The 24,967-nt window shown below is 37.9% G+C and overlaps 1 protein-coding gene across 1 annotated transcript in view; it reads left to right on the top strand.

Annotated features, from left to right (window-relative positions):
• The window catches only part of ME1 (malic enzyme 1), a 161,831-nt gene that overhangs the window by 49,759 nt on the left and 87,105 nt on the right, over positions 1-24,967 (top strand). The window contains exons 4-5 of the mRNA XM_030448370.1: positions 15,156-15,231; positions 16,330-16,491. Of these exons, the coding sequence (XP_030304230.1) occupies positions 15,156-15,231; positions 16,330-16,491 (238 nt within the window). The remainder of the gene's footprint in view (positions 1-15,155; positions 15,232-16,329; positions 16,492-24,967) is intronic.

Genomic DNA, 24,967 nt, shown 5'->3' with positions numbered 1-24,967 from the left:
GCAAATGGATTTCTAAAATATAACACTTCTTTCAGTTACTTTACTCATCCAGAAGGCATAAATGTGGGAAAGTTGAATGGAAATTTCCTCTAAGAATCCAAAATCAACTTTTTACATCATATAGAGAACACCCAAGAGCTTAAGGCTCTTCTGTAAACTCAGCATTCAAAGAGCTGGGGGAAAATTGCCAAGTATTGCTATGCTGAAGACTTTGCTAAAATGTTAGGTGACTGTTTATGTATTTCCATTCCTAGAAGGAAGAGCCATTTCAAACAAAATATGAACAAAGTAAGTTCTGGTAACTGCTGCAGCCACACAGGCATGGCAGAGTTCCTCTGAAATAACTTCCCCATGCAGTCACACTCTGTCAGGCTGACTGGGAACCATTTTTGAAGCAGCTGTATTGAAACTGGTGCTGCATATTCATAGAATCATAGAATCATAGAATTGGCTGGGTTGGAAGGGACCTCAGAGATCATCGAGTCCAACCCTTGAACCACCATTGCGGTTGCTAGACTATTGAAGACACTGATGCAGTTTCTGAAATGGCAAACTATGTCAAACTTAGATTTGAGGTATTTTTTTTAATTTTATTTTAAATAATAAACAAAAAGCCAAGCAGATCTTGTTCAGCAAAGAATTCTCACAGAACTTTTCTTCTGCAATAATTCTTTCAACTTCTATTCTTGTTTCCCTTGATCAGAAATGACTAGATGTAGCATATCTAGAGGTCTCTTATTTACCCCAAATCTAATCAGGATTACATTTTTAATTGACTTTTAATAAGTATTTTTAAAATGTGTTTTGTTTAGCTGTTTTAGTATTTCTATATAGCACTTGGAACATTGTGCTAAATAGCCTTTAGTGCTAATTTTTCAGAAGGCAATTTATCATGCTAAATACTCAATTTGCAAGTACTGGTATTATATCAGATTTCCTCCTCTTTGGAGTGACTGACTAGCAGATAAAAATGAGATAGATTCCTTTCCTTATATTCCTCAAAAGGAATGTATTTACTTATATTTAATGTATGTAATTATATTTACAGTGGTTCAGATGTATTGAATGCAACTGCTGCATTATTTGTCAACATAGTAATGTTTATGTATTTGAGATTCTCAGCTGCAAGATAGCATCACTTAAAAAAAAAAACAAACTAGAGAATAGGAAAACATTTATTTCCTTACAAACTGTTAGACCTTGGCAGTAGAAGTTGCAGTCTGTTTGCCAGCACAAAGTTGATCCTGTGGTACATTGAATAATATTTTGGTGGTTTTTAATGAGGCTTTCATCAGGGTCAGGATTTTCCTTTGTATTAATTCCACAGGATGCCTTTGGCATCCAAGTGTCTTCAGAAATCAGATTTGGCATACAGGAGGCCAAAATCTTGTCAAGCATTCTTGGATCACATGAACCAAGAAAGTTCAGTTCCTGGTTGTTCTTTTGCCTGTCTCACCCACAGATACATTTTATTTTCTTGATTGAGACCAGAAGGTCTGGATACTAATCAGTATAACTGCCTTCTTAGAATTTTTCAGTACATCTGGATGTTTTTTCCCAGATGAAACATACATACATACATATATCTATCTATATATATATATATAAATATACTTAGAGACTTTATTAGTCTGATTGTTACTATGGATAATTGTCTTAGTATCTTCATTTAGTTAAAACTGATTATTTTGTAATATAAAATTATAGTAAAAGAGTTAACAAAGCAGTAGTTTCAGAGTTATTTTTCCTAGGAGTTTTTGTCTGAAAACTATGCATAATTTCGATCTGGAAGTGAAAAAATAAAGTCTGTGCATTTTTATAGGAGTTTCTTGAAAGGGCTTGATTGTTAGGGCAGTTTCTGAAATCAAAATGTGTTCCAATAAAGACAAAGTAGAGCAAAATGCTTCTTTGAACATAACCTGTTGGAGTTCCACTCCACAGCAGGCACTGGTGCCATTTGTGCTTATGAACAACATGGCTCAGGGGGCAAGTTCTCTAATATTACAACAGAGAATTAGCATAGTTGCAGCATTTCTTCTGATTTTAGGCAATCTTTTATTATTGGCTTCAAAAAGCTGATGATAAGTGCAGTTGCAGCTGCCCACCAAGCACTTCTGGATTATATTTTAGTTTGCAATGTTCACTTCTGTCTCTTGTGAAGATGACAACAGCTGACACTTTCCAGGCAGCTTTTCCTCTTGGTTTTTTGATAGCATTTCCATTGATTTCAAGTGCCATGACATCTCCCAACACCCAGTAATTCTCCTGTCTGGCAAGATTCTGATCTGCTATGTTACATTCATCAAGGTGTGGGAGGCTTGCACAGAAGATGTCAGATGACCTTATTTTGGTCTTGGAGTGCTCTGTAGATGTTAAGTCAGTTTCTCATTCCAAGAAATAGTTCAATAAAAAAAAGCTGTCTTGATTTTGAAAACCTTAGGATATTCTTTTGGTTATACATATGTAGTCATCTGGTCTCTCTTGAGCTCTATTAAAATCATGGGGTTTGGTAATATTTTGGCAAAAAGTTTCACCACTGTAAATTTTTCTTTGTATTTAGCTTGCATATTGGAATATCACTAATTATTATCCTATCCTAACCTGAGAATATGTAGTCTTGACCTAACATTATGAAACACAGTGTCTTCCATGTAGTGTTATTTTTTGTGTGTACTTGGTGCTTGAATGTAGGTGTAACCTACAGCAGTAATGGAAGAATAATATTTATGGAAATCGTGCTTTGAGCAATTCTTTCAATAGTCTTCTGTGAGTTTACCTATTTTTAGCATATTCCTTCTCTCATGAGCTGCACAGATTATTCCTTTCACAGGTAATATTCCAGGGACTTTTCATAAAAGCACCTTTGTCCTTAAGACACATCACAAGCATGGGATTTCTGGCTTTTAAACCTGAGTTTTTACCTCTTGATGGTGCATTGCTCTGTTTTGGGGTTTTTTTTCTGGAGGTAGTACATCTGGGCTGTGAGTGTGAGGAACTGAGGCCATCCCTACACAAAACATGACTCTCTCAAGATGTTTGGCAGCAGTCAGTGTTTGGCCATATTCTTTCTCCTCTTAGCACAGGCTTCCGTGGAAGACTGCTAGAAAGCCTCAGGGCTCTTCTCTACAGCACCATCCTTGCTGGTTTGTGTGCAAGAATGTAAAAATTATTGTATGGGACATAACTGTTTTCTTCTTTGCTTCCTTCACACCATCCTAGATATTTGCAGGAGATCTCTGTCCTCATTTGGCTTGTACTTTCCTACTTTTTTCCACCATCTCTTGCATGAGATTAGAACTGAAAGCTCTCCTTCTTCTGTAGATTTGGAGGACCCAAATTGATCTTGTCAAGGGCACGTATACTCTGGGCCAATGGGAACTTAGACCTCAGTGGCTTTTGAGAGTTGATGATGATGATCTTCCTCAGTATGCATCTTACTGGGAGAGTCTTCTGAAAGGAAGATGTTTCTTACTGATGCCTTTCACAACAGGGAAAGACAGAATGTGTTTATTAGAGCCTTCTCATTTGGTTTGTTAAAATAATCATCGTGTTAAAATATTTGTTAAAATAATCATCCCAAGTTAAATGTCTTTACTCTGACTAGTATTTTCTCTCTAGTGCTAATACCACCTCTAAGTTAGGCTATATCCTTTTCAAAAACAATATCATTACCTTTTAAAAATAGCAGTATTCTTTTGGCAAGTTATAGGTTTATATCAGTAACTAGGATTTGTTACAATACCTTTTCACTCTTCATGTCTTCCTTTTTCCCTGAACTTTTAGTGCGATTCTGACTGTGCCAGCCCACAATATGCCTTCAGGTTTCTAGCTTCTAGATTTCCAAAGCTAGTACAATGCTTAATGAAATGTACTTTAATGACAGAAATTTTATTTAGTTTTTACACCTCAACTTGGCCAAAGACTTATGAGCAGCACTAAAGTATCAGTTCATACAATATGGGAGAGGTCTGCTCAGTGGCTCTGTTGTACTCTATTCAAACACTTTTTATCTACCAAAATACCACCTCAGAAATAGCCTCTGTCAACCCTCTTTACTTGACAGTTCCCTAATTGTCAATATTATTTTCCCCCCAAAACAAACCTTCTAAGGACCACTTGCTTCAATAGAAAACCATAACTTTCCTTAGTTTAACACCTTTTCACAGACAGACTGTCAAATCCCACAAAACATTTGCAAATGGATGTGCCTTCATCTTTACCTCTTGTGAAAATGAAATATTTTCCTGCCTTCTGGACTGAGGGGCTTTGGACAACCATTAAATTGTAGCCTGCAGTGGACAGTAGTTTGCATCTAAGATGATGCAGACAACAGACAGCTTGGTTGCCCCATGGAAAAACAGGATGGTTCAAGATTTTTTCAGGTGTCTCATCAACCTTTGGAACAGCAACTTGAATTTTCAGATTCTTTTATGCAGAGAGTGTGAATGCCTCTGTGGGATGATCCTAGTGGTGTCAGATGCTTTAAGACAGTGCTCAAAGTAAAGCAAAACAGCACTGATACTGGTGGCTCCAGCATAAAGCCAATGATAATTTTGATTTCAAGATCCAAACACCTTGCCTTGGAATCTTGAACAACTTTGCTGTTGATGATCTTCAGTATATTGATGTTGCTTTCTCACCAAAGTGTCTCAAACTTCCATCTGGAATGGAATGGTAAATTTACTCTTTAGGAGTATGCTTAGTGTTAATAAATATTTCTGCTGCTCAGTTGCCCCATGTTTTGCTCCAGGACTCTGGCCACCACATCACTGTCTCTCACATATGTTAATTTACTCCACAGGCATCTAGAATGATGCAACTGATACACTGCAGGAGATGAGGAACATCTTTCAGAGCAGCCTAATACAGTCAGAAATAATAAAGTTAAATACTATTTTATCCATGAAGAATAAATGGTCTGGTTTTGGTGAAAAGACCTTAGGAAGGGAAGAGAAGCCACAACTTATTTATTGAGCCTGATGTGCACGCCTTAAGTGTCAAGCTTTTAGCTTGGCAATAAAAAGGTCTTTTTGGAAGACTCATATTATCTTGTGGTACACTGAAACAGCCAGAGGACTCTCTTTTATCAAAGAAGGGGGACAGCAATAGCATGGCTGTTATAAAGTCATAAAAATGAAAGAGCTTTCTATCAATAGGTGTTCATTACACAACTGGAGTCAGCTGATGGTTCTCAACTTAAGCAGCAGCTGTGACTTCTTTGCTGGATGCTTCTATACTGGGCACCAGTGCTAATAGCTATTTAACATTTATGTTGAACTTGCTTTTGCCAAGGAGTTACAGAGTTGTTTTGGCATTTTGGATGGCAGTCTCTCTGTTCTTATGAAAGTGGCTATTCTGAAACCCGCACAGGGGAGGGAACACTCCCTCAGGGTAAATACTGCAGAAATTGCTTAGTAGGGTACATTTACAGATGGAGAAGTACTTAAAGGAAGAAGATCCATTTCTGTGGCTGCTAGCTGTTCTTAGAGATGTGAAGTGTCCACACTTAAAGGCAATCCTCTTGCCCTTGCATGTGCTTACTAAACTTGCAATTAATTGTTTGAGAAGTACTAAGAAAAAAGTGTGTGCCTTTTTTTCCCCTTCTAGGGCTATGATATGGAAAAGAAATAGCTTAGCTATCAATGGGGTAAAAAAGAAATGCTTTTACTGCATGTATTTGCAAATAAGTATCACCAGCATGAGGGATCTATGCATAGGCACCATGAGCATGTTGCAATGAACCATTACAGGTAACTGATAAGAATTTAGTATGGGGTTTTGTTTACATTAAAATCATCTCAGAGACAGAGGAATCCTGCTCTCTGGCTCTGTGCAGAGAGTGTTTTCCAAGTCCCCAGCAATTGTCATTGCTATCTCCTGATGTTGCTAAATGAGGTACCATTATTTTTTCAGATGAGATACCAGTGATTTGGAAACATTACAATGGTTTATTAGCTCATTCTGTATATTTCCCAGACCATGTCCAGAAAATGTTTTCCTTTAGGGATGTGCTTACATTGGAAGTTCTCCAGCTGTCACAGAAATGTGATTTCTGTACATTTGCTGCACGTTCTTCAGCACCACCAGATCCCCTGCTTACACATTCAGCAGCTTCTCTGTTTAAAATGCTCTCATTACTCAGCAATCCAACATTATCTCATTGTTGCATTTGCAGTACAAAATATGGTAGATTTTTTTTTTAAAAGTAATAAACAAATGGGTTTTCAGGAAATCATATTTGGTGAAGTTCAAAAGCGGAAGGAAGAACCCCAGCAAAATCACTCTTAACTTTTCAGTAGCTTGGATATAATAACATCATCGTTTTCTGTCTTTGTCTAGAAGCTTTCTAAATACATACAGCAAATAGTCAGGCTTTAAAATGGAAGATTGGAGGAGAGGTCATAAAGACTTTCAGCCTTTAAGAACATAACAATGGGTACTGCTTATGTGTTTGATTATATCTTGTTTGAATATATCTATGGATAGATGCTTTTAGTCTGGGTAGTTTTTACACACTGCTTGTAAGACAACCATAGGCCCCTGCTGATATAAGTCTTCTGGAAAAGGCAAGAGGCAAAAATTTTGTCATAGAAATGAACCATTTTTTTCCTTGCATGGTATTTCTGCCCTTTTCAGCAAAGTTTTATAGTTTTGTTGCTTTTTATAGTTTATAGCAACTGTTTTCTTTTGTGCACTGTTAAAAATAAGTGTCAGCAAAGTGGATTATACTAAACTTAAACATAAAAAGACCACATCATAATAACTTTGGTGAATCCATCATAGAGTAGCATTAATGTAGTGTAATTTGCAGGTGGGTGGAGAAAGGTTAGTCAGGTGTCTGTCATCCTGACCACTGATCTCTGAGTTAAATGGTGGCATGGAAAGTCAGTTCTGCTTTTTATAAGGACTTTCTTCTGTTAATGAGTATTAAGTGATTAAACCACATGTAGATGTTTGCTTCTGGAAACAAAAATGCAAAACACAGTTTGGTTTCTGTTCAGTTAGTTAATGGTTTATTCACAAATAACTAAAGTTCTGAGCATGGGGAATTCGTGGTTGCCAAGTAAATAGCATATTTATAAAGATTTCAACTCTGCCCTATTTCCATTTGCTGCAAGCAATGTTCCTACTTCTGTTTTCACTTTTGCCACTTCACATAAAATGTAAAAATACTCCACTGCACACACTGAAATGAGATTCTTCTTGAGCATGGTCTTAGCCTCAGTCATTTGGTGAGTGGTTGGTAAAATGCATTCAAGCTTGATTCAAGCTTTCAGGGATCTCCAGCAGTGGCAGCCCTCAGAATGAAGGTCTCAGGGATGCCATAAACAGACAGCTCAAGCCTGGGTGAAACAGCTCTGATCTATCCCTGGATGCTCCCTGGCCAAGTTCTTGTGTGACTCCTTTAACCCAGACAACTTTCCCATCAGCTGGCCTGACTTCTGCCTTCTTACCTCTTAGCACTGCAGATCCTTGTGTTAAGAACTGCTCTGTCACTGAGACACAAATGAGTGGCTTCTTTGGAGCAGATAAGGTTGGCTCTACAAATGGAACTGTGTGTCTCTTTTCAGAAGTGACTTCATGCAGTGGAAGTTGAGGAGGATATGCTGAAAGAAGGCTTTTTAATATGTCTTCACTTTTGTCCTTATTAATAGTTATTGAGAGAAGATGATGGTGTTTTAAAGGTCAATGAAAAGGGGCTTAAAGGATGCTATTTTCCAGCTACTGGAAATTTTCCATGGTCCAGTAAGCCAGGGCAGCACAAATTTTTGAAGTAAATAGAAGTATAGTGATCTTGGCTGTTTGACTAATTCACAGTTTAAATAAAATTTCAAAGTTTTTTTTTAAAAAACATCATTAGAATTACAAGTTTCTTATTAGATACATGGTTGATGTTTGTGGATGGTTCCTTGCAAAGTTAATATTAGCATAAAATAGTACGAACATGATAGCTATTGAAGCAGAGCAGTGGGTTATTTTTTCTCTTAAAAATGAATGGGTCTGGCTCTGATAAACCATTCTCTCACTCACAGTCTTCAAATAGTTCTATTTATGTCTACTAGAGTGTGAGTAATTAAGTTATTTATTGAGCAGCTCTCAGAAGAATTTAAGTAGCTTCTGGGGGAAAACAGCTCTGACCCTTAAAACACAGTATTTCTCAGCCTGCCTTTTCCTTTTCAAACAAACACATCCTCTTGAATTGACATTATGTAGTTAAGCAGCAATACATAAAAGCTGATTGTCTAGATGAATGATACTTTAGGAATATAGTTAAATCAACAAATTCATGCTTTAAGAAGTGGGTATAAAGAAGATAGGATTGGATCTATTCTGCTGTATGAAAAAGATGCATTGTTGAAGTCTGAATATTTAGATTATGAAGTTCTGTGCTGTTTGGTTTTGAAAGTAAAGGTGGTAAGACATGAATTAAACCCCCGTGTTACCTAGATATACAATATTAAGTGTTTTATATAACTAATGCAGAATCTGCAAAAGTCTACAAAGTGCTGCTTTTACTATGAAGTGTTCTTTATTTTAATCTGCAGTAGTTTGAGGTGCACTTCATGGTTTCCAAAATAAAGTAGAGACTTTGGATTATTAGTGTTTGATTTATGTACCATGCAGAATTGGTTTTAAAGTTTGTCTGTACAGCTTGTAATGTTTTATTCAGATTATTTTACCAGTGCAATGTTTTTTGTGTTGAATGAGAAGAAGCTGAGAAATTACTTCATTGGGTTGCTTTTTATTGTTCAGAGGTCTGACTTCTTTGCCCAGTTCTGGAGCCTGAGTTTACCTGACTGGCATTCTGACAAACTGAATGGATGTTTTGAGCCATAAAGGTTCCTTTTGCAAAAGTCTTTGTATGCTTAAAGTAGCAGTGTAAAGATTACAGACTTTGGTAGCAAGAATCGGGCTCTCAGAGAGCTGGGAGAGATTCCAGACTTGGAGAAAAACAATAAGAGAGCAGCCCATGAGCAACTCTCTCCTTTTTTTTTAAAAAGCTCTCATGTGCTCTGTTGTGTTACCATTTATAAGATATACACCATATGCAAGCTGTGGAGCCTTTTTTCAGAAGCAGAAGGGCAGATGGGGCAATCTCTGATCTGTCCTCTGCCCAGAGGTGGATTGGGAGAGGTACAGCTTGCAGGTTACTGAACAGCAACCCCTGGTTCCCCACTTCCCTCTTCCCACACTGGGTAGAAGTGAGGATGTTCTGACACCTCAAGTTGGGTCTCTGGTCACCTATATTTGAAAAGGCACCCAGTCCAGCTGGGTCGTGATATTTTGTCATTTAGGATTGCTGGAAAAGGGAAATTCCTGCAACCTATGGAGTTGCTTGAACCAGCTCTTCTGAGAGTGGTGCTACCTGCATGAGCACTTCAAAGCTCCTTATTAGAGACAAGGCAGAGCCATGGATTGTAATACGAGCTCTTGGGCAGGACTGAGCACAGTGGGGATGCTGTATGTACTTTTGTTATTGGATGTGCAGCATCTGGAGCACTGCAGTTTGTTGAGACCTGCACCAGAAAAATTACAATCTTAAGTAGATACCTACCCCAGTTGTACATATTTTTTTTTAATAAATTACTATAATCATAATTATTTTTATTTTTAAATAATGTTCTAACATCTATACTAAAAGATCCCACAGCATCTTAATCTTTGTGTCACTAGAGTTATGTGCCTTTTACTCTTCCAAACCTCATCCTTCCTTTTCTGAAACCTCATTCCCCTGAGGTGATATTTTCATTTGCCAGGGTTTCAGCTGCTGTCTCTCTTAGTTAATCCCTTTTTGGCTCCCCCTGCTAATTCATGTTGCAGACCGGACCATTTTGTAATTGCCCTGAGCTTCCTTGTCTGTGTAATGTAGATGTTGTTTTTCACTGTAGTAACTGTTAGAGCACTGCACTTACTAACAGGGATTGATAATCAGCTTTCATGGTCTTGGGCATATGAAAGAGTGCTAAGCAGGCTGCTGACATTGGATAAATAGTGCTATGAGACAGGGTTTTCAGAAGGGAATCTTAAAATAAGACAATGTTGATTCGCTCCAATAGCTGAGGATTGACTCTTCAGACCCCTTGACATTAACATTTACCATTTGCAGTAATTATAAACACTCTTGTTTTCGCTGGTTTAATTAGTTCCCTATTCTCCTGTGCCAAATGGGGCTTTTGAGTCACTAGTAAAATTTATAATGAGGCTTCTATTATTCTTATAAGTATAACTAGCTGGAGTTGGCAGATGTTAGCATCTCTCTTCCAGAATACTTCAAGTCACTTTGTTCTAAAAAATAACTATGTATAATCAGCTACTTAGGAAACCATATGCCAAGGATGAAATAACATGTAATATTTATAATCTTCTATGTCTTTTCTGGGTTCATATCTTACTCTCCATTGTCTTTCATGTGCTGGTAGTACTTCTCTGGTTTATGAACTGAATCTTACTCATGTACACCTCCAGACTTTCAAAGGTGTTAACAGTATGTACTGTTCTCTTAATGCTCCTGTCCTATTTTTGATGTTTGGTTTTGATATAATCTTGGGTTTCCTCCTTACAAATTTTTCTGTCTAAATACAATTTGAGTATGCAATGGTTTAGTAAATGTAAAACCTGGGTTTCTTTAATACCAATGAATTCAGGATGAAGGTTAGCTAACAGCTGTTATTTCAGCATCATTATTTAGAAATACCTGTGCTTTGTAAATTAACAGCATTTGTCCCTCTACAGAGGGAAAAGTAAAACAAATAAATAAATCAACCCATCAGTAGTATTTATTACACCTCAGAGGCATTGGAATGAATGTTACTATGCAAAGGAACCTGGTAACCATTTAACCTAGGTAGAATGAAATTAGAAGTTTGAGTATATGAAATATGATGGGACAAGACCATATTGAGCAGTTTCAATGGGAAATATTATTTATTGTTGAAAAAAGAGCAGAACGTACTTTGGGGACAGATAGGTACTCAGTTTCTAGGGCAATGTTTGTATTATACTTCTTTTTATAATCTTAATAAAAATAGGATGTAATTTCAAAAGGGACTAGGGAAGTAGTTCACCTCTTTCTTGTAAAATGCAGTAATTTGGGAAAGTCTAGGCACAGAAATAAACTGAAGCTGGTCCCTGAGATTTTTTCATGTTATTAAGCCTGTTGATTTAGGCTGCCTGGGGACATGAAGTCACCTCTACTACAATTCTGAGTACAGTCCATAATTGAAATATCAGTTTTGAACATGTAGGGTTGTGAGAAAAGTTTGAACTTTTTCATTAAAAAACGTTTCATGTCTTCTAAGACATGTTAGATTGCCTTCTGTTATTACAAGAGGAAGAAAGAAAAGACTGTTCTGTTACTAGGACACATTTTTCTAAACTGTTCTTTAATATAAAATAGACAAATACATTGCTGGTGGAACATTATTTCCTTGAAGCATAATAAACAAAAACTCCATTTAATCCCGTGCACTTTGTTCTCAGAGATCTGAGTCCTTACAAAACAGAGCCAAATTATGTGATGTAAAATGACCTCCACATAACTGGTAAAATCTGCTATAGCCTAGAGAGCTCAGTGACCCAAAATAGATCCACCCATTATTTGAGTGGATCTGGATGTCCCACTGTGGCTTCTTCCCTCACTCTTCAGGACTCTGCTCTTACTGGTGGTGTGACAAGCAGAAAGGAGGCATAGTTCCTTATTTCCATAATTATTCCTCCACTGCAGTTTCATGTATTCTCTGGCTACCTGAAGCCCCGTGGCTAGCTTGGTGTAAGCCAGTGCTGACCTGAAGGCTAACTGAGGCCAGGGTGACTGAGGATGAGCCCTTCTGTCTATGTCCTCAGATGACTTCCAGATAGATCTCAACTGTGCCAGGTTCAAAATGAATTTTTACATAACCTTGTCTTTAAGGGTTTTATTTTTTGTTGTTTTTGTTTTTCTTCTGTATCTTGTTTCTTTCTCTGTGTGCTGCAATATATGTTACGTGGGCTGTCTCTTGCTCTGCATCCACCAGATCAGGGGGAGTATCACTGATGTGACATGATACCAAAATAGGTAATTCTTTCTGATTTCTGGACTGCAATACATATATAATTTAATCCAATTTACATTGTGTAGTTTACTCCTTTCCTGATTCTTATGGCTGTCCTATGCCAGCCTAAATGAACTGTAAGGTCTGCTAAGTAGCCAAGGAGTTGACTGCCTTGTCAGTTTGTCTCCTTATCTCACTTGTAATAACCTTGTGTACTTGGTGCTTTTCCTGGACATAGCATCACCTCATGGAAAAGAAAAAAATACATAGTGCTGTCTTTTGGTGGTTGCCTGCAGATGGAATTGCAAATGAGTTCAATTCCAGTAACTTCTAGTTTAGAAGTCTTGTAGCTGACAGTTTTAGAAGCCAGGGTTGCTCTTGCAACCTGACGTAGCTTCTTGCAGAGGACACTTTAAAGGAGGAAAATTCATTAAAGAAATTAAAGATGATGAAAACAGATACAGATAAAAAAAATCAAATTTTCTTATCTCTCATCCTGTGCCCTTTAGTCGAGGAGCATCTTCTCAGTCAGAACAATGTGACCAGAAATGTCTTACAGAAAGAATGAAGGGAAGGGGAGAAGGGAGGGGGAGTGAAAATGCTTTTGACATGGTTCTGTTTACACATCAGCCCCTTTTTTCCATTGTTTTTTGAATGTGATCCTGCTTGAACAGATTTCTGAAATAGGGTTTAAATACTTATTCAAAGGTCCTTACAAATGTTCTAACAAAATTCCTTCTGGAGCAGCCGCCCTGCCTTTATTTTCCTCCACTGGGGAATTTATTCCCCCAAGACCTCCCTCCCTAGATTGCAAAGAAGAGGTCATTTAACCACACTGGGCTGGGCTCTGGCTCTGTGGAAAATCAATGCAAAATCTTGCTTCATTTAACAGGAATCTATTAAGTTGGTGTAAATTGGAGGGCGGGGAGAAGGAGAAGGGTGATGCCTCTGGTTAGCTTTGCTCCTGCACTCTCCATTTTCATTAATCTCCCACAATGGACTCGGTCTGAGGCAATTTTGATAAGCAATTTTGATATTTTATGATTTGACACTTTTTTACAGTGCTTTATAGAATGGCTCACTGTACAGTATATCAGAAAGTAAGCATCCACATATATTTTGCTTTGCTGCATTTCACTGTTAAGTCCATCTTTTTTTTTTTCTTTTTTTTTTCAGGTAGTGGGCTTACAAATGGAAGTGCTTTCAGGCTGTGAATTTCACAGCTTCTGAATAGTTTTGTAAATATTAAGCATCCCAGCCCTGAGGGCTGTCATTTCCACTTGGGTGGAAGAATTAATCTGCTGACAGGTGTTACTTATTAAGAAAAAACCCATAGAAGTAATCATCTAGCTTGGTGCATTTGTTCTGAGCAAGTGGAATGGAAGCAGGAGGGGAACTGTGAATGCCAGGGTATAGAATGCCTGGGTTTAAGGACAATTATATAAAATGAAAGTTAAACAGTTAGAAATATCTAATCCTAAATGACTGATTGTTATGGTGTTTTTTTGTTCCCCTCTTGTTATGATCTGAGCATCTACGTCACCTCTATACAGTGGATATATATTTTTCTTTTAGAACATGATAGCTTTTAGTCAATTAACTACTTGAGGTTGCAATGTCCGTTTCTGAATAATTAGTTAAGATTAAGAAATGCTATAGTTAACTGCAACGGCTCTTACCCTGAGTTGTGCTCCCCTCCAAATAAACAGCTTCAGTTTTTTATTTTTTACATCAGAGGGGAAGAAAACTCTTAAATTTGAAGTTAAATATAAAATTAATTATAAAAATGTATGTTGCATTGTAATTTTTATGTATAGTCTAATATGTATGAAATCATTTTAAACTAAACATATTTTTTGGACTAATTTTGGTGTCTTGGGACTAAGTTTTAACACTGCAGAAAACTTTTTTTTTTTTTTACTTGAAATGCTTGCAGTCATATCTGACTAATTTCCCTTATTTATTTTTCCCTTTATTTATTTTTTTCCCTTATCCCTTTTTTATTTTTTTTCCTCTTATTTATTTTTTTATTAGTTTTATGTAGACTGACATAGGTATGTACCCATGAATGTGGAATACATGAATATGGAGCTATTGTTTTTAGACTTAGATTTAAGTCATTCTTCAATAGTCTTCTTGAATTTTTACTTTTTAATAGGTGTGTGAAATGCTTTAGAATTATTCCAGTAGACAACTCCTAATGTATACTAGTGCAAGGTTTAATTACCAGAGGGCATCTTTGGCATAACTTGTTTTCATACATCTTCATGTTTTTTGAGAGATTGACTTTAGTGGGAGATATTTCTTCACTATCTCATATAAGGAAAGTAGATCAGAAATGGAATGAAAGCAAGTCCGAGTGGAGCTGAATGTAGAGCTGCATGTCAAGTAAAATAAATGAAGAATAAAATGCTAAAGGGTAGGATAAGATACCCTATTGATTTTGCTTATTATAATAAAAAATAAAATTAGAATTTTCAGCCATTTTCTTTTATACTGTTCTGTGCTGATGGAACTAAAGGTCAATATATAAATACCCTTCAAATTAAAAATATGCTTAGCACTGGAGGATGGGCTACCCACTTCCAAACCAAAGAAGTTTCCATATAGAGAAGATAATTTCCCACTCTTGTAGGTGTCAGAGGATTAATCTAATTGAATAGTTAGACTGTTTTCTTAACACATAGCTGAATGCTCTTTAATTATTTTATTTAATGGTCATCTGTGGCTTCTTTCAGGGGTTGTTAATAGAGTAAAACTTTGGCCTGTTGTCCATAAACATTAGGACTGCTGGGGTACTGATGAGTGTTACATAGTGAACATGTTTTGTAGTCTGGGACAATTAACAAACATTTGAATAAATCATGTGCTCAGCTTTAAGATCAAACTTAGCAATTTTCAGAAACTGATCTTACAGGTCCTCACTGGTTTTGCTGTACTGAGTTAAAAGTTCTCTGACTTGTAAGTGGAGGCATTTAATGAGCTCATTGATCCAAAGTTGAACTGAATCTATATTTGTTATAAACGCATTTGCATGGAGTGAATATATTATTTATTTTATTTATAATGAAGCATTCAATTGCTTGTTTTTAAGAAACATTTTGGGTTTTTTTTTATTTGCAGAGGTCTTTTCATTACTATCCATGACCGGGGACACCTCGCTACGATGCTTAAATCCTGGCCAGAAAGTACTGTCAAGGTAAGCTCAGTTTTAGTTGCATGACAAAGGTGACACTGCTTTGCACCCAAGGTAATATGATCAAGACAGTTTTATAACCTTTTTATCAATTAGATTTCAGTGGTTTCTTACCTAGTTTTTTAAATAGAGACAATGCTGTTACAGCCAAAGTTTGGGGGCTTTAATCCCTTGTTTAGCTATAGGCATCCTTTGCTGATGAATTGGTCAAGGACACAATATTATGCTTCAAAAAAGCTACATCTGCTTTTTCTGCATTTCAGGCCGTCACAGAATGGTTGAGGTAGGAGGGAATCTCTGGAGATCATGTAGTCCATCCTCCTACTCAATCAGGGTCTTCCCGGGCAGGTTACTCAGAGCCATGTCCAGCTGGGTTTTGAGTTGCTCCAAGAGTGGAGATTCTACATGATCTCTTGGTAGCCTCTTCTGGAGTTTGGGATAAGAGTTCTCCCCATATGATACCTGATTAGCTGTCTCGCAAAAAATACCCAATTTCCAACTAAAATGGCTTTTTACAGAGTATGACAGGGGAAGCATTGTTCTTCCTTTATAGTGCAGACAGCTTTGTGAGGCTTACTGAGTTGCAGTATTTCAATCAAAACACGTTTCTTGTGTATAAGTATGATGGAGTGTGTTGTTTCTGTAAGGACAGAAGAAATACCTCTTTGAAGGGTAGGAACCAGGTGGCTGTAGGCAGCAGGAGTGGCTGGATCTGGATCTGACTCTGCTGAAAACAGCCATGGAAAAAACCCCAGGAGTCCAGGTTTTTTTTGTCAATAAATTCTGTTCTCTTCCTTTTGTGTTTTCTTACTGTTGACAGAAAATCATAAGAGGGAGCAATGCCAGTTCCCTTTTAATGTAAATATAGTAAATGACAATATGAAATACTAAATACATCTTGTTAATGCTTAAAATTTTTATGTGAAGTCCCACTTACAGTGAAGCAAGAGTCTAAAATAATGTCACAAGAACACACTGTGAAATTCAGTATACAAATTCCGAGCCTTTGTCAATTTTTACATGAAAATTAAAAGATCATGGTAAGAAGATAATGAAATACTTAGTACATAGAAGCAAAGAAGCTTTTATTTCTTCCTCCAGGCTATTGTGGTGACAGATGGAGAACGTATTCTTGGTCTTGGAGACCTGGGCTGTTATGGAATGGGCATCCCAGTTGGCAAACTGGCACTTTATACAGCGTGTGGAGGAGTAAAACCTCACGAGTGTCTACCAGTGATGCTGGATGTGGGAACAGATAATGAGGTAAATCCTTTTCTGAGATGTAGTAATAGCTGTTTGAAGGGAACTGTATAAAAGGTGATTTGTAAGAAGTTGGCTTTGTTTGTTATAATACTGATTTTTATTATGTGCAAACCAACAGAGTCCTATGGAAAAAGTCTCACCCTAATTCACAGTGTAGACTGTTTTGTATGTCTCAACTAATTAGGGTACAGTTGGCTGTAAAAATGTCCCGTCTACATCATACATGTTAAAAAGTGGTAGGGAGATCAGTTCTCAAGAGGGCAATTACAGAGTTAAAACCCCAATTTAAGGCAGCATTATTTTTTCCGCTTCTGCTGCAGAATTCCTCTTCAGTGATTTCAGATGTGACTGCTGACTGTGCCCCTCATTTTGGTGAACAGCTTGAAACTATTGCTTGATCTGTGCTGGGAATGCATGTCTATATACTTCAGTTGTACATTGACTTTAGCTACAGAAAGCACTGTAATGTTATGAAATTTCACAAAACAAGGTCTTAGCACTTCACTTGGTGGGCCTTACCCTCTTCAACTTGGCCTCTCATTTGAGTGAAGCACAGAGATTTAAATATTTAAATTGACTCTTACTTCTCTGTAATACTCTGAAGTATTTTGAGGTTACTATTTAATTACTTGGCCTCTGTTCTTCCTTTTTTTTCCCTTTTTTTTTCCTGAAGAGTACTTGAATTAGTGACTCTGAACGATGTCAAGATAAATATCATCAGCAATCATTATGCATTTAGCAGAGTTAAACAAATGTTATGCTACAGATGATGCAAATTTGAATTTTTATGCATGAAGAATGTATCAGAGATTTATGTTTATTACAGCTAAACAAAACATTCCCAGCAAATTAATAGTAAATTTAGCTAGGACTCCTAGCTAAATTTGGGGTTGGCTGTGTGTATCTTCAGCTTTATAGCACACATACAACCCAGCCCCACTTGGATAATTTAGATAATCACGAAAGTATTACTGAACTGGAAGTAGCCTGATACCCTCTCTCTCTGTCGCCCAAAAACTCCCTTCTGAAAGTGGACAGACTTACTTTTGGGTTGTATCTGAGCACTGTAGCACATAGCCAGAGCAAATCATATATACAAGTCTTATTTGCTACAAAATGGTTTTATTCTGGTTTAAACAGCTGGGCTAGTTATCTACTCTATTATAGAATGTTTTCAGGCAGTTAACTGCATCAGCTACTTCTGATACCACAGTTGGCTTTATATTTTGCTTTTATGCTTGAATTTCATTGTAAATTTTAATTTTTCATAACATTATTTTCTTGAAAGATACCCGACATACATATACACACAAATAGCAAACCAAGCACACCCACACCAGCAGCTCAACTTTCATGTCCCTGTTTTTTGTGACTAAATGATGAGTTCAATGGATATGAAAGAGTGGCAGACCTGAAGTATTTTGAGGTGCATAAAATTGTGCATGCTGAGGTTTGTTGATACTCTGAAATACCTTCTGTTCAGGTTGATACTTTTTGTTGTTTCACTTTGGATTGTGGTTTCTTATTGTGGGACTTGTTTCAGCTTAGTTTTTCAGTGCAATTAAAGCTGAGAGTGTGTTTTAGTCCTCAGTACAGTGGTTGGCTGTGTAGGAAAGGACTGGTTCTGTCAGGGTGCTTTTCATTTGTGCCTAGGTGTGTGTCAAGCTCAGTCATCCACATGCTGTCCAATAGTCTAAAAACCCCAGCTCAGTTTACTGGTACAATAGACCTTAAATTAAGTTTGAATGAATAGGGGGCTTGGGAGAGAGTTTTGGTTGGATTTTTTGCTTTTTTTTTTTTTTTTTTTTTAATTTCAGTGCTGTACCAGATGCAAAGAACTAGTTTAGCTTATGGATGAGTTCTGTTTAGGCTCATCTGGGTTTTTGAAGGGTTGAGAAGTCAACAGCATGAAAGGAATAAAGGCCACGTATCATGGTTGGCTTATGGTGAACTCTAGAGGCAGCACAATTGCTCTTTCAGGCTTATAACTACAAAATGTAGGCATTTGGTGGCTTTTCCCAGTGGGAACTGGTTGCTCAGATGTTTAAGGATTTATCTAACAGCTGGAATTGGGAATGGGACCTCTGGATTCTACTGTAGGATCATGAACAGCTGAGACATGTACCCCTTACTTGACGAAAACTGCACGGGCCTGGTGATATTCAGTAACTGGAGCTTGGGTGCAGTTCCCTGGCTATGTGGGTCAAAATTGAGGATGCTGGGACACCACATCCCTTATTTTCTTCCCTCTTACATCCTCCTCCTTCCTCAGCAGCACATCCCTATTCTTTCCCATCCCTGTTCCTTCCTTAACTCTGGGTTTCATGTAACCAGGTTTTGAGCCATTGCAGGGAACTGAGATGACCAAAGAGACATCACAGTTTGCTACCTTAGCTGGTTATATTAGGTCAAGCTGCTGTGGAATTGCAGTTCCTTATCTTTAAATCTAAACCTCTTGGACAACTAACTGTTTTTGTGTTATATTTTCTTACTCTAGCCAGGATTTTCCATAGTAAGACACAATGGAAATCACTCTCATAACATAAGCACATATAAATAATAACTACACTGAACATGTTTTTTGAAATGTGCGTATGTTTTCCATTTACATTAGTTCCTTTTCCCTTTCTGTGGGGCCCTCAGTGCTTGAAAATAAGCTTTAAAATATGTATTTTTGGCAACTCTAATGCAGTTACGTGCAACCTGCAAATTCTCTAGAAAGATTGAAAATAATTTGCAATAAAAATGTTACAAATTCTCATCCTGTATTGTTTTGTTGTGTACAGGACCCAAAACAGTAACTTGTAGGAATAACTCACCCAGTTTCAGACTATTAAAAGCTTTATTACTGTTAGTTTTAGCAGAGATATTTTTAGCTGGACTATTAGCCTGCTTCTCATAAAACCAAGGAAAGAGAAGACAGGCAAATGAAGTATTTTTATACAATTTCCTTGATAATAAGCAAAAGAAACAGAAACTGCTTACTTATGAATAAAAATTGACCCACTAGAAAGACTTGGCATGACCAGACTAGTAAAATGTAATCAGTGTGGAACTAAGCATCCAAAAGAAGTGACATTGACCACTGCCTAAAATAATATATCTGTTTCTAAAGTTATTGAGAAATGGGATGCAAATAGTTAGTGTTGAAGACATTTATATTCAAGGCATTTAAAACGTTATTTACTGCAGACCTTGACAATCTGATATTCTGGCCAGTAGCCCTGTATTTTTCAGGTGTGAGGATGGTGCTTCATAGGTGGGATTTCAAACAAAGTAAAACATACTCAGGCACCAGTCTCAGTATTGGTGTGAAAGCATGGCTGGAAATGCTGTGGTGGATTCTGGGTATTCATCTAATGCTATATCACCGTGAAATGGTTAAAGAAATAACATTGCAGAAGAAGAACCAATGGTTGTGAAGGTACAGGAAACTAAAAATTAATGGAGACCTACCTGAATCACAGAATTTTCAGGGTTGGAAGGGACCTGTAAGATCATACAGTTCCAGCCCCCTGCCATGGGCAGGGACACCTCCCTCTAGATCAGGTTGCTCAGAGTCCCATCCAGCCTGGCCTTAAAAACTTCCAGGGATGGGGCTTCCACCACCTCTCTGGGCAACCTGTGCCAGTGTCTCACCAGCCTCATAGTGAAGAACTTCTTCCTAACATCCAGTCTAAATCTCCCCTCCTCTAGTTTGAATCCATTCCCCTGTTCCCACTACCTGACATCCTAAAAAGTCCCTCACCAGGCTCCCTTCAGATACTGGAAGGCTTCAAAAAGGTTTCCTCAAAGCCTTCTCCTTTCCAGACTGAATAAACCCAACTCTCTCAGTCTGTTTTCACAGGAGAGGTGTTCCAGCCCTCTCATCATCTTTGTGGCCCTTCTCTGGACATGCTCCAGCATGTCCTTGTCTCATAATAATACATATTCAGATCTGTCAGTGAGATGGTTCAAAGATGATGAAAATAAACACACTGAATCAAGGAAAAATATTTAAACATTCAAATGTGAAAGATTATTTTTTGCTACTTAAAACTTGTTACTAAGCTTGGACAAAATAAACAATGTTGAGCCAAGCCTGTAGGTTAAATATCAGCCTGGCTTACAGGGATGTGAAAACTGGCAGCAGTTTAAAAAAACCCGAACAAGCAGCAAAACCCAGTAACAGAAACTAAGTTTAAAAACTAGGTTTATAGGCAATAAAAAATCAAAAACCCTAAGGAAAATAAAATTATTCCATATTAATTAGAAACACTAAGAATCAAGATTTTGTTGTTTCTGATATTTTATCTTGATGATAATACTTGTGGAATTATTAGATTGTCAGTATAAATATGGTAGATATTTTTAAAACATCAGTTTTATCTATCTTGGCAAGAAGTCTTATTTCCCATTTTGTTAACAGCAAATGAATATGTTAAAAGCTTTTAAAAATTGCCAAATTACATCAGAATGTCCAAGTAATACTTTGACTAGTTCTTTAATAAAAAAGAAAAAGCTCTTGTAAAAGTCTTATGGATAGAATCATAGAATCATAGAATTAGCCGGGTTGGAAGGGACCTCAGAGATCATCTAGTCCAACCCCTGACCCACCGGAGCAGTTGCTAGACCATGGCACTGAGTGCCACATCCAGTCTTTTTTTAAATGTCTCCAGGGACGGAGAATCTACCACCTCACCGGGCAGTCCATTCCATAGCCTAATCACCCTCTCCGTGAAGAAATTCTTTCTAATATCTAACCTAAACCTCCCCTGGCACAACTTAAGACTGTGTCCTCTTGTCTTGTTGAAGGTCGTCTGTGAAAAGAGTCCAGTTCCCACCTCGCTACAGCCTCCTTTCAGGGAGTTGTAGACAGCAATGAGGTCTCCCCTGAGCCTCCTCTTCTTCAGGCTGAACAGCCCCAGCTCTCTCAGCCTCTCCTCATAGGGCCTGTGCTCAAGTCCCTTCACCAGCCTGGTTGCCCTCCTTTGGACCTGTTCCAGGACCTCTACATCCTTCTTAAACTGAGGGGCCCAGAACTGGACACAGTACTCGAGGTGTGGCCTAACCAGCGCTGAGTGCAGGGGAAGAATCACCTCCCTGGACCTGCTGGTGACGCTGTTTTTGATACAGGCCACGATGCCATTGGCCTTCTTGGCCACCTGGGCACACTGCTGGCTCATGTTCAGTTTCTTGTCGGTGCAGACTCCCAGGTCCCTTTCTGCCTGGCTGCTCTCCAGCCACTCTGTCCCCAGCCTGTAGCGCTGCATGGGGTTGTTGTGGCCAAAGTGCAGGACCCGGCACTTGGCCTTGTTGAACCTCATCCCGTTGGAATCAGCCCAGCTCTCCAGTCTGTCCAGGTCCCTCTGCAGAGCCCTCCTGCCTTCGAGTTGGTCCACACTTCCTCCCAGCTTGGTGTCATCTGCATCTGATCATGCTGAGCTGCATGGGGAGAAAGTACTGGGATTTTTTGTTATATCTGGGATGAATTGAGAAGTCCAGGAAGACTGGAATAAAGTTTAGGCTCTTATTTAAAATGAAATTATCATGGTTGCTGTAACCTTAGACGAAGAAATGAGTAAAATCAGAAAGCATGACAATCAAGAAACGAGGGTAATTTGGCTTATTAAAAATAAATGTAATGTTTAAATGAGCTTACAGGTTTTTGATTGATTCTTATATTTTGCCTTGAATGACACATTTGAGTTCATACTGTTCCTTTTAAAAAAATTGGACCAATGAAAAAGCAAACAGGCCTCCTTTGCTGATAGAGAAAATATGATTTAAAACATACATTTCTGTCAGTAATAATAAAATAGTTGTGGTTTGATGGTATTTGAGGTTGGTGGGGTTTTTTTCCATCTCTAAAATGTTTAATGCTTTATTGATGACTTTAAGGCTGTATTTCTAGTGTGCAAGGGTCATAGATGAGACATAGCTCATGTCATGTTAGTTCAAGTACTGTTATCTAGCCAGAGCAAGAATGAAATATAGGAAGACTGATGGTTTGTGTTATACAGAAGTCAAACCAGTGGTGAAAGGGTTTCTTCTGACCATAAAAATCTTAATCTAATAATGTATACTTAACAGAGGAATGAGAATTTTGTTTATTCAGTACCTTGCAAGAGAAGCTCTGACAGGGCTGCCAGAGCAATCCTGGACTGATTGCACGTGTAAATTCAGCACTGGCAATGACCAGTTGTGGGAGCTTTGGAAAGATTTATTGTGTGTTGGCACTGAAATGTAAACCATTATCCATAAATTTCAGCCTTGGTAGAAAGCTTTCAACCCCTTCAAACAGTGCTTTTCACACAATGCAGAAAAGCCAAGGCAGATGGTATTAGAAGAACTTCTTACGTGGTCATTTTCTAGCAGAAGGCACCTTGGTCCTTTGAGAGCTGGGACAGGGGCTCAGGAGTAAGAAGCCTCTCCAGATGCAGGCATGATGGAGCATCTGGCTCATCAAAGCAGCTGGACACACAAACCTTCTCTTGCCCTGGGTGTCTATATATGCCATTGATGTACAGATGAATCATGGCTGCTGGCTCATTTTTTGCAGATGTATGTCTGAAGTTGTTCTTTATTCATAAATCCATCAAACGCAGGCATTTAAGTACTGAACAGTGCACAAGAGAGAAGGATGTGGGGCAGCTATCAGAGCAGCTACTCCTCTTTCATCTGCCACACTTCAGGGACTTGTGGGCAGCTCTTTCAAGTTATTCCTTGCATGCTTGCTGTGAAATATTTTTTCCCTTAACTTATAACAAATACGTAAATGCAAGAATGTGACAGTTCTCACAGTTGCCCTAAACAGGTCAGTGAGATGACTGGGGTGGTACTTCTGTCTCTTCTGGAGGAGTGACAGGCATCCACGGTGGCAGACTAAATGCAGAAAAACTGAGGTTTCAAACTAAGTTCTTCAACTTGTGCTACTTAGCTCTCTGCATTTCTCCAAATGAGTACCAATTGTTGTAAGAACTGGGATGAGCCGTCCAAGGTTTGTGTTGTTGAAAAATATCTGCCTGTGAATGTGCAAATTAAACCTAGTGAGAAAACAGAAAAAAACCTGCTTTTATTTTTCATATTCAAACCGAAGTAGAAACTAGAACAGAAAAAAAGATGGGGAAAGAGGAAACCTGTGATTTCATGTCTTATAAATTTAAAGATATGTATCAAAGAAGTCATATAAATAGGGCACAACGGTAGGGATTTCTAAATAAAAGAGTAAAAATTGGCATTTATATGTAGATAGGTGGCACTTTTATATGCTTGTTTGTGTAGTAAATGTATTATAGAATGGTTACACTCTGAATTCAAAAAGGCCCTTTTGCCTTCCCCTTTAATGATGATTGTTAGAACTATAGACAGCATTTCAGTGGTAGTTTTACTGTAAACAGTAGCAACACTTTCTGAACTCTATGAATAGAGATTGCTCCTTTCTATATGTAAAGGATCTATTTTTGTATCTGGTGCATATATGGGGATCTCATTTCAAGGTTATATTCTCCAGTGTGTTCCCAAGCAGTTTGGAGTATCTCTGAAACGCAGATGACAGTATGGGCGATCAAAAGAAGAGGCTTTAGATAACATAGCTTCTCACTTAGCTAGATTAAAATGTCACTGACCAAATTAACCCAGTTGAGCAAGAGAGGCTTTTTTCCCTATTACATGAAACAGTCAGGCCAAGGAAGGTGCTGACAAGCAGCACTGTGGCTCAATGGTAATAAATTCCAGGCATGAAAATTCGTAAAGCTATCGCTGGAGTAAACCCTCTGTGTATTTTTAATCCTTTGGCTACTGTCTGTCTATGACATTCTGGTAGTACCTAATTGCACTCCCTTTCACAAATCAGGTTCTATTTTACAAGTGGAATTCCCCCACCCCCTTAGATCTTGCTGCTAGTTACTTCTCTGGCTAGTTACTTCAGTGCCAGCACTCAAACAAAGGAGAAAATACATGAATTTTTTTTTTTTTTTTTTGCTTCCTTTTTCCATATTTCAGCTGGCAAAAAAATATTCATAGGATAATAAACCTTTTCCTAGAGTCAATGTCTTGAGTAATTTTTTCTTTTGTCTTTTCAGTGCTTCAAATCACGGAAAAGTATAGTCAAGATTGAATTACAATTCTGTCTGTACCATAGTGCATATTAAAAAAAACCCAAACCCAAAACAAAACATTTTTTTTAGTTTGCAGGAATTAGTAGTCTTCTTTTAAATATGTTCAGTTATTTGGAGTGGACTGAATATGTGTTGGAGGAGGGAATGGAGAGGTACAATCTTGTTCTTAAATCCTAGGGGGCATAGAGTCATCTTTCCAGAATGTTTTAGAAGATTCCACCTATAAAATAAATATGGCATCACGCATTGCTCCTAAACATGCTTTATTTAAGCAACAAGGATACCTGAAATGGTGCCAATGTCTGTATTGCACTTGCAAATCTACCAAATGAGCTGGGGAAGGGATGGTGCTTATGAGAAGCATTTCCCCTCAGTGC

The sequence above is a fragment of the Calypte anna genome, chromosome 3 (genome assembly GCF_003957555.1).
Source record: "Calypte anna isolate BGI_N300 chromosome 3, bCalAnn1_v1.p, whole genome shotgun sequence".
In the NCBI taxonomy this organism is placed as follows: domain Eukaryota; kingdom Metazoa; phylum Chordata; class Aves; order Apodiformes; family Trochilidae; genus Calypte; species Calypte anna.
The sequence above is the reverse complement of the archived record's forward strand: the minus strand, read 5'-3'. Positions and strand labels throughout refer to the sequence as shown.